Consider the following 14443-nt stretch of genomic DNA (forward strand, 5'->3'; position numbering starts at 1 on the left):
TTCTTAAAATCAGGAGTATAAACTGACTAGTGAAACACAAACTAAGATAACAAAGAAGATGAAAAGATCAGTCAATAAATATTATATATATATCAATAAAAATTAAAGGATAAAAATCCTTTCAGTAAACTAGAATAATTTAATCTAGATGCAGCAACTAATAATTAGATATCAAAATCTCAATTTAAGGAAAAAATAATTATTTTAAATTGATTCTTACCAATTGCTTATTTTTAATGACTTCGGTTAGTTTATCTATTTTGTCTCCTTGTTTGTTTGACAATTCCACTTCATACATATTGAAGTACATATCTTGGCAATAGACTAGACAAAATCAGAAAAACAGAACATTTCTTATTTTAAATGCTATTTTATTTTTTAAAATAACCAATTTATTCATTTTATATAATAAAAAGTCAGAAAACTAAGAATACAATTTAAAAATTATCATTCAATGTCCTTGGTTATAAAACACCTTAAAAAAAGTTATATTGTATAGCCTGGCTGGTGTGGCTCAGTGATGAGCATTGACCTATAAATCAGGAGGTCACAATTCAATTCCTGGTCAGGGCACATGCCAGGATTGCAGGCTCGATCCCCAAAAGGGGGCGTGTAGAAGGCAGCTGATAGATGATTCTCTCTCATCACTGATGTTTTTATCTTTCCCTCTCCCTTCCTCTCTGAAATCAATAAAAAATTGAAAACAATGCTTTCATTTATACTGACACGACTATAACAAGGTAAATAAATACTATATAAATAATATAAACATCAATGTTCCATGAATCAATCTAAATGATAGAGAAATTTCCTTCTCGGGTTTTCTGCTTTTCTCCCTTCACTTCGAAGTACATAACTAAACTCTGGGTGATGAGCTAACAATGCAATATACAGATGATGCATTATAGTACAGCACACTTGAAACTTATATAATCTTATTAATCAACTAGAGGCCTGGTGCATGAAATTTGTGCACTGAAGGGGGGTGGGAGGAGGTGGTCCCTCAGCCTGGTCTGCACCCTCTCGCAGTCCGGGAACCCTTGGGGGATGTCTGACTGATGGTTTAGGGGGAGCGGGCCTAAGGGGTCAGTTGGACATCCTTAGCACTGCCATGGAGGCAGGAGAGGCTCCCACCACCACTACCGCTGCGCTTGCCAGCTGTGAGCCCGGCTTCTGGCTGAGCACTATTCCTCCTGTGGGAGCACACTGACCATTAGAGAGCAGCTCCTGCGTTGAGTGGGATCGTGCTGAAACCGGCTCTCCAACATCCCCAGAGGGGTCCTGGATCGCAAGAGGGCACAGGCCAGGCCGAAGAACCCCACTGGTGCACAATCAGGGCTGGGAAGGGATGCAGGAGGTTGGCCAGCTGGGGAGGGACCGTGGGAGGGCTCTAGGGTGTGTCCAGCCCATCTTGCTCAGTCCCGATCGGCCAAACCCCAGCAGCAAGCTCACCTACCGGTTGGAGTGTCTGCCCCCTGATGGTCAGTGCACGTCATAGCAACTGGTCGACTGGTCATTCTGCCATTCTGTCGCTGGGCTTTTATTATATAGGAAGGATTAAAGCTAGACTTTGCAATCTTACATGAAACTATTTTTCACAGTTTCTAGTTGGCCTCCAAGGAACTGAATCACATAGCAACTCTGCATCTTTTACAAATGGCCTTTTTAAGAATCACTTAAGGCAAAACAAAAATGTGTGTATAAGAGGGGGAAATAAATGGAACAAAGCCCAGCACATACACAGTGTATCATTACATTTGAACAAACCTTTTTGCTCCAAGTAATTCTGTTTTCTAAAGATAGCTTCTGGTAGTCTTTTTTTCAGAGACGACACTTTCATTACATACTTAAAATCTAGTTCATGTGGTCTGGAAAACAAAACAATATCATATGATGTAATAATCATTGAAATTATATATAGCTTCATATGCAGTATTTGGTATTCTAATATAAATGCTAATAAAAATATTGTCAACCACAAAAAAAATTCTTAAATTGGCGAAATCCAGGTCAAATAATACACACACACACACACACTCTAGAGGTCGGGTGCATGAATTCGTGCACAGGTGGGGTCTGGCTGGCCTGCCAAGATGGGGCCTGATCACGCAGTGCTGGTGGGTGGAAGGGGCCGCAGGAGATTGGATAGCCAGCCCTGTCCCCGATCAAGGTGATGGGGCCTATTGGGGGTGGGGGCGGCCAGGGGGGAGGGGCCACGGGTGGTTGGAGGGGGCCGATCGGGACCCCAATCAGGCCAGTTGGCCGCTGCAGTGCGCATCATAGTGACTAGTCATTCCGGTTGCTGGGCTTTTATATATATAGATATTTATAAATATACATTTTCAAATATATGACCCCATAAACTGTGGTCTGCAAATATGTTCACATTTTCTGAATACATGTATTTTTGGTATAACCAAAATATCCAGATGTATGGAATTATGCATACTGTAATGAGAATTTGCTATGCAAGGGTTGAAAACTTTTGACAATATTGCATTGCCTACCACGCAATGTCACATCCAAACTTTTGTATCATTTCACCTAAATTCTTTTTTCTTCTTCAAAACTAATTTTGAAATATTTATACACTTATAGATGCCTTCTTTTCTCTTAAATATTTCTGTGCCCTTAAAAAAGGACATTTCCTTATAAAACCACAAAACAATGACCAAAATCAAGAAATTAACAATGACATAACACAATTAATTTACCTACAGACCTTATTCTGCCAAATGTCTCACTAAGGTCCTTTATAACGAAAGAAAAACATTTTGTAGTCCAGGGTCCTATCCAGGATGAAACACTATATTTAGGTATGTGTGTTTAGTCTCCTTCAAGCAGAAACAGTCTTTGTCCTTCTTTAATGATCTTGATATTTTTTTAATATAAATCATTTATTTTGCAGAATGTCTCAATCCTAGTATATCTGTTTCCTCCTGATTAGAGTGGCAGGAATACCACAAAAATGATATGTGTTATTCCATCTGTTTCCTGATGTGATGTACTGAACTGTTAATTCCATTCCTGATGACGATAACTTAACCACTTAGTTAAGATGGTATCTGCAGTTTTTTCTTTCCATTGTAAAACCTATATTTTTCCCTTTGTAATTATTTAGTAAGTTGTGGGGAAATACTGTGAGGTAAGTAAATACCATCAAAATTTCACCTACTATTTTAAGCATCCACTGATTGTGATGTTGCCAATGATGATTTTCTAATTCCATCATTCTGTCTATACTTATTAGTTGTACTCTATAGTGAGGAAGAACTTTCTCATTTATTTATTCACAGAATACTTACTTTATTCTATGGGTTATAATCTCTCTCTCCTTAAAAAAGGCCAATAGAAAAAAAAAAGAATTTTGATAGCACACTAGTTTTCGTCTTATATTTCAATTAAACTATATACACCTATCAATCGTTTTCAGTACAAATTAAGACCAAATTAAAAAAGATTTCATAAAAAATTTCAGAAATGCTCTTCATTATTCTCCAGAAGAAAATACTATAATGTAAATACATAGAAGCTACTCTATTTAATACTACAGTAGTCTAGAAAACTCAACGTGAATATTAGAAAATCAGATACTGCAAATCTTAATAAAGACTCGGTAATATAATTAAGTGGTTATAATTTGCTGTATCTGCTCTAGGCAAATCATTTGGGGGGGGGGGAGTCTAACTTCTAGTACCAAATCATTCTCCTATGTATATATTAAAATACTAAAATTTAAAAACGGAGTTGTCAAAGATTATAAAACAAATTTATTTAAGGCCAAGGTTAGAATTTAGATATGAATTTAGGTCTCCTGTATCATGGTCCTAGATGCTCTATACATCTGACCAAAAAGTACTGTAATCCAACACCAAGTACAATTGCTGTATTTCACACCAGTGCCAACAAGCAAGAACTCAAAATGAGAATTTAAAAAAGTATATAAGCAGTAGTAAAGAATACAAATTCAGTACTTACAGCTGGATGGGAACCACTGTACCATAAGAGGACCAAAGAGTTATGTCACACAGCAGACAGCCTTTAATAATTAATTTCCCATTCCATGGGGAGATGAGAACTTTAAGAAATGAGGGTAAGAAAAAAGCAAATTATTTTACTTATGAACAAAACATTTACTTAAAAAAACCTAAAAGAACCAATTAAATAATTCCTTACCATTTTCACTGAGCTCAAGTCTAGGGGGGGAAAAAAAAAGCAATTTTATAAGAGCCAAGGAAACAAATACAGTAAAACAAAATATGTACAGAAGTACTTACAAGCTTTTATGAGCTGGTGCCGCCATCTTTTTAGGTTCCTTGTACTGAAAAGCTACAATTACGTAAGGATGAATCTGTCTAGGTCGCTCAATAACAGTGGTACCTGAAAGCTCATACAAGTAATACTAAAAGAAAAAGAATTATAATCAGGGTAACACTATAGTATTCTGTATGCACCAAGTTGATCTCAACCCACCCAGTACTGAAACTTAAGACATTAGAGGCAGAAATGTATCTTAGAAATGATTTATACCTGACTCAGTTCAAAGGCGCGAAAATGACTCGTCTTGTGAGAAACCTTGTTAGTATTTGCAGCCACATGGCAATCATAGCCAGAAGATGGGCTAATATAGTTAGTTGTATAATTCTCAGACACAAACTTGACTTTTCCCTAGAATAAAAATATTAAGACTAATCAGATGTTTTCAAATAGCAGTAATCTTATTCTAGGATTCATTTATAAGCAGCTTAATAAAGATTTCTATGTATTTCAACTGTGAACTGTGTTAAGCATTAGAAGTATGGTTCTTAGAAAATAATCTTTAAGGCCAACAATAGTTTTAATTATCCATGAACCCCTTAAAATTGCATTTAAAAATCAGGTATGTTTGGGCATCTTTCTGAGGCAGAAGTCCGCTTCTTTTATCACAATATCAAAGGAATACAAATTTAAGAGAACTAACCCCCCCCCCCTTTTTGTTAATCCTCACCAAAGGATATTTTTTTTAGACAGAGTGGAAGAGAGGGAGGAAGAGGGAGAGAGAAGGGAGGAGGGAGAGAGGCAGAGAGGGAGAGAGAAAGAGCGAGAGAGTGTGAGAGAGAAACATTGATGTGAGAGGAACACATAGATCAATTGGTTGACCCCGGGGCTGGGGACCGAGCCTGCAACCAAGATATGTGCCCTTGACCTGAATCAAACTCAGGACCCTTTGGTTCTTGGCTGATTCTCTACCACTGAGCCAAACTGGCTAGGGCAAGAGAACCATTTCTTTAAAATAAAAATTATATAGCTTACCAAATAGATTGATTATTCAATAACTATAACATAAAAGATGACAAATGAAATCTAAAATTTCAAAAGATGAGTTTTCAAACTGAGTATTAAGTTATCAATTGTGAATTACAGACCAAGATATATCTATTACATCAGGACCCAGAAATTCACCAAGTAGCAAATATATACAAGTGCTTAGCAGACCACTGGCCCGGACTAGTCAATAGTATTTCCCATTATAGACTTGTCTTCATCAAGGTTACATGTCTTCCAGAAAAAGAAGAAAAAAAGCAGTCAAGTTTTTTTATTTCATATCATGAAATAGCATGATTTTAAAAGCTGTTTTAACAACATGATGATATAGATAGGAAAAATAAAAATATACTAAATATATACCAAAATGAGGATGAGATTACAAATTTTATTTTTATTTTTACAAGAAGAATTTAATTATTTAAAAGATGTTTTGTTTTGTTTTTTGCTGTTAAGATTCTGCTTCTTTATTTATAGGACCACGAAAGGCAATTCTCTGGTCAAAGAAGCCAAAGAATGTAAACAGTAAGGAGGGCTGAGAACATGCAGGCAAAAACTAAACAGCAATATCCACCAAACAGAGAGGGGACACAGGGGCATAAACCAATGGCAGGCAATCTGACATAAATAAAAAACCAAACATTTGTTATCTGAGCTGACAGGTACACTATCTACAGCAGAATTACGGTACTTATTGAGCAAGAGAGGGAAAACTAAGAAAGGAAAAGCAGTGATGTGTGCCAGTGCAACACTAATTTTCCTCTAGTTCTTGGGGACAAAATTTTGAAATACAACATATTTACACTCTTTTAAAAATAAATCAGTTGTTAGATTTATAACCAAAGAACTCAGAAAGCTAAAACAAAAGCAAAAACAAAAAGACTACAGAATATGTCTTCAAAAAATCTACCAACCTATAAAATCAGCACTTTCCTACTACTTGAATGAAAATTCTAATTGCAAGATTCATTCATATTGAACTATTAAAGGGTGTTTAAGAATTTCGAGATCATCAAGTTATAGGTGCCACATAAAGATGTAAACAAGGTCTGGATGTTTTAGGGATAAAGAAAATAAAGATTTCTTATTGTGACAATTTAAATCAGACAATAAATGTTTTCTAAATTCATCTCTTTTAACTGTAAGCACACTGTTTTACAAGCAGCTACCTGTTTTCTGTTATTTAATGTCTAAAAAGTGGCATTGTGGCCAGGCTGGTGTGGCTCAGTGATTGAGCCTCGACCTATGAACCAAGAGATCACAGTTCGATTCCCAGTCACATGCCTGGGTTGCGGGCTCAATCCCTAGTGGGGTATGCAGGAGGCAGCCAGTCAATGATTCTGTCTCATCATTGATGTTTCTCTCTCTCCCCCTCTCCCTTCCTCTTTGAAATCAATATGTGTGTGTGTGTGTGTGTGTGTGTGTGTGTGTGTGTGTGTATATATATATATATATATATATATATATTTTTTTTTTTTAAGTGGCATTGTGGGACAGGAGTGAGAGGAAGACTTCACTGAGTACTGTGAAGTCTTTAAAGGTTGTTTTTTTAAAAATGTAGATCATATATTAAACAAACAAAAAATCTTTGTCTTTAAAGGAAAGCAGAAATAGCAATTTCATTTTCTGATTTTGAATAGCTGTCTTTGGTGAGGAGTATGTCTAGCAAATGATCTGCAAATAACATTATCACAGACTGATAACCTTTACTTTTAAAAAGAAAAATTATACCAAAGTACACATAGGCCTTACCTTAATTAGATTACAAATTATAATATAACCAGACTTTCCATGATACCATGGTCTTGCATGAAGACAGTCTGAGTATTTGGAAATGTATACACCTATAAGAGCATAAAATATAGATTAATTTACACTTTTAAAATATTGTTTACACATATATAATTCCAATGTAGGTCTACCCGTAGCTGAACAAGACAAAAGATAAATAAAAGTCAACATTAAAAACTGTTTTGAAACTGCTTACTTAAAAAAAAACACACCTTTTTAAGTTATTCTAAAGGTATAGAAACATTAGAGCTAAGTAAGACAAAACATATGTAATTGATAACCAATTTTCAATTAGAGTCCCAATAATGAAAAAGAAAGTGTCACACATTTTTGGAAAATTCTGTTTGTTTTTCTCCATGTAATCATCCAGTAAAACGATCTATGGTAATCTGATTCTCAAGTTATTTTCTTAGTAAGTATAGTAACCCCACCTTATCTACAGAGGATACTTTCCAAGACTCCCAGTGGATGCCTGAAACCGTGTACAGTACTGTACCTATATACTGTTTTTTCCTGTACATATATACTTACTAGAGGCCCGGTGCAGGGATTTGTGCACCAGTGGGGTCCCTCGGCCTGTCCTGCACCCTCTCGGAATCCGGGACCCCTTGGGGGATGTTAAGACTGCCTGTTTCGGCCTGGTCTGCGGGGATTGGGCTGAAACTGGCAGTCGGATATTCCCCAAGTAGTAGTGCACGAATGGCAAGAGCCGGGGAGTAGTCCAAGTGTGGGCTGGGCATTGCGCTGCTCCTGCTCATCCCAGCCCCGCTGCTGTACCTGCTGCTGCCACCACCGCCTTTCAGTAGCGCTGCCTTGAAGGTGGAAGAGGCTTGCGCTGTGGCAGCTGACTTGCCAGCCGTGAGCCATGCGTCTGGCACCCGCCAGTCAGCTGAGCGGTGCTCCTGCTGTGGGGGCGCACTGACCACCAGGGGCAGCTCCTGCATTGAGCGTCTGTCCCCTGGTACTCAGTGTTCGAAATAGCGACTGGTCAACTGGTCGTTCGGGTGTTTAGTCATTTGGTCACTTAGACTTTTATATATATAGATGATAAAGTTTAACGTACAAATTAGGCAGAGTTAAGAGATGAACAACAATAACCGATAATACAATAGAACAATGATAACAATCCTATCTAATAAAGAGGGAATATACAAATGCTGCGTGGTTGGATGTGAGGGCGATCTGGCTGCGACATCTGTCACCCCACTGATCGCCAGGGTTGATTCGGCTGATCTGGCTGGCTAGGCGGGTGTCCCACTCCTCCCTCACCGATCCATGTGCATCCCTCCCGAAGCTGCGTGCTCGGTCGAAGAGGACGACCTTCCCCCTGAGAGGAGAGGACCGGTCTTTGGTCAAGGGTATACGAGTAGCTGCGCTCCCCTGCTAGAACCTCCAAACAAGCTCTCACAAATGCTGTGTGGTGCTGGGCCAGGGCAGGGGACCTCAGGCCGAAACCCTGCCCCGGGGCTGGGCTGGCGACCTCAGGTCGCACCCCCCGCCCGGCGGGGCTTGACAGGGGACCTCACGCTGCACCCCCCCCACCAGGCGATGTTTGACGAGGGATCTCAGACTGCGCCCCCTGCCTGGCGGGGCTTGATGGGGGATCTCAGGCCACATCCCCTGACCAGCAGGGCTTAACGGGGGACCTCAGGCCACGCCCCCTGCCCTGGCACCAGGCCAGGGAACCTAGGTCTGTGCACCGAGCCCTGGCGCCAGGCCAGGGGACCTGATGGTGCACTGGATAACCTGAAGCTGCGCCCCCCTGCCCAATGGGGCTTGATGCAGGACCTGAGACTGCGCCCCCCACCCTGCGGGGCTTGGCGGGGGTCCTGACGCTGCACCCTCCACCTGGCGGGGCTTGATGGGGGACCTGAGGCTGCGCTCCCCACCTGACACCAGGACAGGGGACCTGAGGCTGCGCTCCCCGCCCGGCACCAGGCCAGGGGACCTGAGGCTTCGCCCCCTGCCTGGCGGGGCTTGACAAAGGTGGGGCCAGCCAGGTCTGGATTTTGCCCAATGGGGGTGGGGTCAGCTGGGTCTGGGTCTGGGTCTCGAGTGATTTTGAGGCGCCACGGGTGGGCAGGGACTTGACTCTGGGTCCCACGGCGCACCCCAGACTATGACAGGAGGAAGATTTTCATATACACTTTACTAATTTTCTTTCATCTTTGACACATCTATTATAGAGAAAGGGCAAATAGCAATATTAAAATATTTCCTCTAATTAATCCCCTTTTAATGTGCACGAATTTCGTGCACCAAACCACTAGTTTATTATAATAAAGATTATGTAAATGTGGTCTTTCTGCTCTCCAAATATCTTCTTGCACAGCCACACCTTGTTTTATTGCTCTTTGCTACATTATGCTTCACAGATATTGTACTTTTTACAAATTGAAGGTTTGTGGCAACCCTCCATTGAACAAAATGTTTTTTTTTTTAAGTGTGTTATTTATTTATTTATTTATTTATTTACTTACTTACTTATTTATTTTTAATTTCAGAGAGGAAGGGGGAGGAAAGAATAGAAACATCAATGACAGGAGAGAATCACTGATTAGCTGTCTCCTGCACACCCCACACTGGGGATTGAGTCCGCAATCTGGGCATGTGCCTTGACTGGGTATTGAACCGTGACCTCCTGGTTCATAGGTTAATGCTCAATCACTGAGCCATGCAGGCTGGGCCAAAATCTTAAAAAAATAAAAAAAATGTTTTTATTGATTTCAGAAAGAGGAAGGGAGAGGGACAGAGATAGAAACATAAATAATGAGAATCATTGACCAGCTGTCTCCTGCATGCGCCCTATTGGGGATCAAGCCTGCAACCTGCACAGGAATAAAACCATGACCTCCTGGTTCATGGGTCAATGCTCAAGCACTAAGCACTAGCTGGGCTGAACAAAATCTTTTGATGCCACTTTCCCAACAGCACATGCTCTCCTGGGGTCTCTGTGTCACACATTGGCTAATTCTTATGAAACAAAGTGGGGCAAAAGGAGGTTTACAGTTATACATGAACGCACACAGAGTTTATTCTTGTATTATTATATTATTTTCTATACAAACAACTGTAAACCTACTTTTACCCCACCCTATATTTCAAATTTTATTATTACATTTGTTGTTTATTTGTGATCAGTGATAGTTGATATTACTATTGTAATTGTGTTAGGGCACCATACACCATGCCCATATAACACAGTGAACTTGATAAATGTGTGTGTTCTGACTGCTCCACTAGCCAGCCATTCCCCATTTTTCTCCCTCTCTCCTCAGGCCTCCCTGTTCCCTGACACAACAATATTGAAATTAGGCCAATAATCCCATAATGGCTTCTAAGTTTTCATATGAAAGGAAGAGTCACACATCTCTCACTTTAAATCAAAAGCTAGAAATGATTAAGCTGAGGAGGCATGTCAAAAGCAAAGATAGGCCTCTCACACCAAACAATTCGCCAACCTGTGAATGCATGAGAAAAGTTATTGAAGAAAATTAAAAATGAAACTCCAGCCCAGTCAGCATGGCTCAGTAGATTGAATGTCATCCCATGTACCAAAAGGATGCTGGTTTGATTCCCGGTCAGGGCATATGGCTGGGCTGCAGGCTCGATCCCCAGTAGGGGGCGTGCAAGAGGCAACCTATCAATGTTTCTCTATCATGGATGTATCTATCTTCTCCCCCTCTCCCTCCTCCCCCCTAAAAAAACAAACAAACACAAGAAACAAAAAACACCAACTTTAAAAATGTATTACAAATTATATATATACTAGAGGCCTGTTGCACGAAGAGATTCGTGCAATAGGCCTTCCCTTCCCTTGGCTGCTGGCACCAGTTTGCCTCTGGCACCCGGGACCCAGGCCTTCGCTCTGGCTGGGCTCCGGCCGGAGCCGGCCCCGGAGCCTCTGGCACCCGGGACCCAGGCCTTCGCTCTGGCTGGGCTCCGGCCGGAGCCGGCCCCGGGGCTGTCAGGCTTCGCTGCTCCGGCCCCGGGGCCGTCAGGCTTTGTTCCACCGCTTGGAGCCTAGGTATGCAAATTAACCGCCATCTTTGTTGGGTTAATTTGCATGCTCCCCTGATTGGCTGGTTAGCGTAGCGAAGGTACGGTCAATTTACATGTTTGTCTATTATTAGGTAAGAGAGAGATATATATATATACACATACACTATTCTCCAGTGAACACACAAAAGATAAGAAAGCGAATTTGCCTTATTGATGATATAGAGAAAGTTTTAGTGGTCTAGGTAGAAGATCAAACCAGTCACAACGTTCCCTTAAGCCAAAGCAAGACCCTAACTTTCTTCAATTCTATGAAGGTTGAGAGAGATGAGGAGGCTGCAGAAAAGTTGGGCTAGCAGAGGTTGGTTCATGAGTTTTAAGAAAGAAACTGTTTCCTTAACATAAAAGTGTAAGGTGAGCCCTAGATGGTTTCCTCAGTGGTTAGAGCGTGTGGCCTGAAGGGCCTTGGTTTGATTCAGGTTAACGGCACATACCTTAGTCACAGGCTCAATCCTCAGCCCCAGATCAGGGCACGTTAAGGAGGGAAGCAATTGATGTGTCTCTCTCACATCAATGTTTCTCTCTGTCTGTCTCTCCCTCTCCCTTTCATTCTCTCTAAAAATCAATGGAAAAAAATATCCCCTGGTGAGGATTAACAACAAAAACAACTAAAAGTGCAAGATGAAGCAGGAAGCACTGATGAAGAAGTTGCAGCAAGTTGTACAGAAGATCTAGCAAAGATAATTAACAATGGTGGCTACACTAAATAACAGATTTTTAATGTAGATGAAACAACCTTATATTGGAGAAAGATGCCATCTAGGACTTTCATAGAAAGAGAATAGAAGTCAATGCTTGGCTTCAAAACTTCAAAGGACAGGTTGATTGTCTTGCTAGGGGTTAATGCAGCTGGTGACTTTAAGTTGAAGCCAAAGCTCATTTATCATTCTGAAAATCATAGTGCCCTTAAGAATTATGCTAAATCTACTCTTCCTGTGCTCTATAACTGGAACAACAATGCCTGGAAAACAGTTTAAAACATGTTTTACTGAGTATTTTAAGCTCACTATTGAGACATACTGCTCAGAAAAAAAGATTCCTTTCCAAATATCACTGCTTATTGACAATATACCGGTCACCAAAAGCTCTGATGGAAACGTACCATGAGATTATTATTATTTTCATGCCTGCTAACACAACACCCATTCTGCAGATCATGGACCAAAGAGTAATTTCAACTTTCAAATATTCTTAACAAATATATTTTGTAGCTTTGTAAGTTAGGTACTGGAGCTGAGTTGTCCAATAGAACTTTTTGAAAAGATGGGGGGAAAAAGAAATACATTTGTAAGGCTATAGCTGCCATAAATAGTGATTCCTTTTGATAGATCTGAGCAAAATAAATTAATAGCCTCTGGAAAGGATTCACAATTCTAGATGCCATTAAAAACTTCTGTGGTACATGGCAAAAAGTCAGAATATCAATATTAACAGGAGTTTGAAAGAATTTTATTGGAATCCTCTTGGACGACTTGAGTTCAAGACTTCAGTGGAGGAAGTAACTGCAGATGTGAAAATAGCTAGTGAACTAGAATAGAAATAGAACCTGAATTGCTGCAATCTCATGATAAAACTTTAGCAGATAAGTTGCTTCTTATGGATGAGAAAAGAGAGCAATTTTAAAAAAATATATTGTTATTGATTTCAGAGAGGAAGGGAGAGGGAGAGAGAAAGAAACATCAATGATGAGAGAGAATAATACATTGCCGCTTCCTGCCCGCTGCCTATTAGGGGTCGAGCTTGCAATCTGGGCATGTGCCATGACTAAAATGGATTCCATTCTTGGTAAAGATGTTGAGAAGATTGTTGATAAAACAGTGGCTGGGATTGAAAGGATTCATTTCAATTTTGAAAGAAGTTCTACAGTGGGTAAAATGCTATCAAACAGGATTGCATACTACACAGAAATTGTTTGTGAGAAGAAAAATCAATCTATGTGGCAAACTTTATTGTTGTCGTGAGAAACTGCCACAGCCACCCCAACCTTTGGTACCAACCAACCTGCTCAGTTAGTAGCCACCAACATCGAGACAAGACTCTCCATCAAAAAGATTACAACTGCTTAAGACTTAGATGATGGTTATTATTTTTTAGCAATAAAGTATTTTATTTTATTTTACTTTTTTTGTTTAATATATTTTATTGATTTTTTTTTTTTTTACAGAGAGGAAGGGAGAGGGATAGAGAGTTAGAAACATCGATGAGAGAGAAACATCAATCGGCTGCCTCCTGCACGCCCCCTACTGGGGATGTGCCCGCAACCTAGGTACATGCCCTTGACTGGAATCGAACCCGGGACCCTTCAGTCCGCAGGCCAACGCTCTATCCACTGAGCCAAACGGGTCAGGGCTGCAATAAAGTATTTTAAAATTAAGACATATACATTGTTTTTTAGACAATGCTATTGCACATTTAATAAACTATAACATATCTTTTACATGTACTGGGAAACAAAAAAAATTTATGACTCGCTTTATTGAGATATTCTCTGGAACCAAATCTGTCTCCAAGGTATGGCATTACTCACCCTTCTTCTTGTGATACAATGGTGGAACCATTCCATAAACAAGATGGCTATCACCCACACTTTATGATTATGTTGCCAGAACACAGGCAGATAATTTTTCTGTTTTTGAAAGCGTGTGGGGTTCTTGTTTCTGCACACCATACCTGGCTTTATCACAGGCCCTGCAGCATTACCACATCATACTAGAGTTAATCTGTCCTTTCATGTTTTATACCGTGGTGCCTACTTTGCATTTTTATAAATGTGGGTCCTATTGGGCATCTTCTTCTAGACAAGTCTGGTTTCATCAAAACTGAAGGTTTGCTTTGGATGGTATACTTTTCCTTAATCAACTTCTTCCATTTTTCTGGAAATGTGGCAGCAGATCCTTCACAGGCTAATGTAGCCTCTTCAGTAATTTTTAAAAATTTCAGTCCAAACCTATTCTTGAATCAGTGTAACCATTCCTTACTTGCAGTAAATGGCTTGGTGCCACTCATTTCAGGGGGTCCCTTGCTAAAGTCTTCATATAGGCTAAATGCTTTCTTGCACAAGACAGTCCCATCGATTGGAACACGTTTTCTGTTCATGTCTCCCACCCACAACTTTAATGCTTTTTTTTATCTTAACCACTTACACATTGCCTATAACTTTTGCAGTTTGAGGTGTGACAGAAAAACTAGCACTAATTGTTTTGTCCCTTTTCACAATTTCAGATAGAATATTTGTTCTTATCATAGATTTTAGTAACCTCAGTATATAACTTTTTTCTTTATTAAATCA

General features: G+C 40.0%; 1 protein-coding gene across 4 annotated transcripts in view; it reads right to left on the reverse strand.

The window, feature by feature from the left end:
- FAM208B (family with sequence similarity 208 member B) overlaps positions 1-14443 on the reverse strand; it is a 97450-nt gene that overhangs the window by 44629 nt on the left and 38378 nt on the right. For all 4 annotated transcript variants that reach the window (XR_002829171.1, XM_006088423.3, XM_023753580.1 and 1 more), the window contains 7 exons: positions 7057-7148; positions 4531-4668; positions 4278-4402; positions 4177-4196; positions 3979-4078; positions 1768-1868; positions 221-324 (listed from right to left, as the gene is read on the reverse strand). Coding sequence is in view for 3 of the 4 variants with exons in the window: in XM_006088423.3 (XP_006088485.1) it covers positions 221-324; positions 1768-1868; positions 3979-4078; positions 4177-4196; positions 4278-4402; positions 4531-4668; positions 7057-7148 (680 nt within the window). In the remaining variant the exon portion in view is untranslated. The remainder of the gene's footprint in view (positions 1-220; positions 325-1767; positions 1869-3978; positions 4079-4176; positions 4197-4277; positions 4403-4530; positions 4669-7056; positions 7149-14443) is intronic.

Source organism: Myotis lucifugus, unplaced genomic scaffold (assembly GCF_000147115.1).
Source record: "Myotis lucifugus unplaced genomic scaffold, Myoluc2.0 scaffold_47, whole genome shotgun sequence".
NCBI lineage: Eukaryota > Metazoa > Chordata > Mammalia > Chiroptera > Vespertilionidae > Myotis > Myotis lucifugus.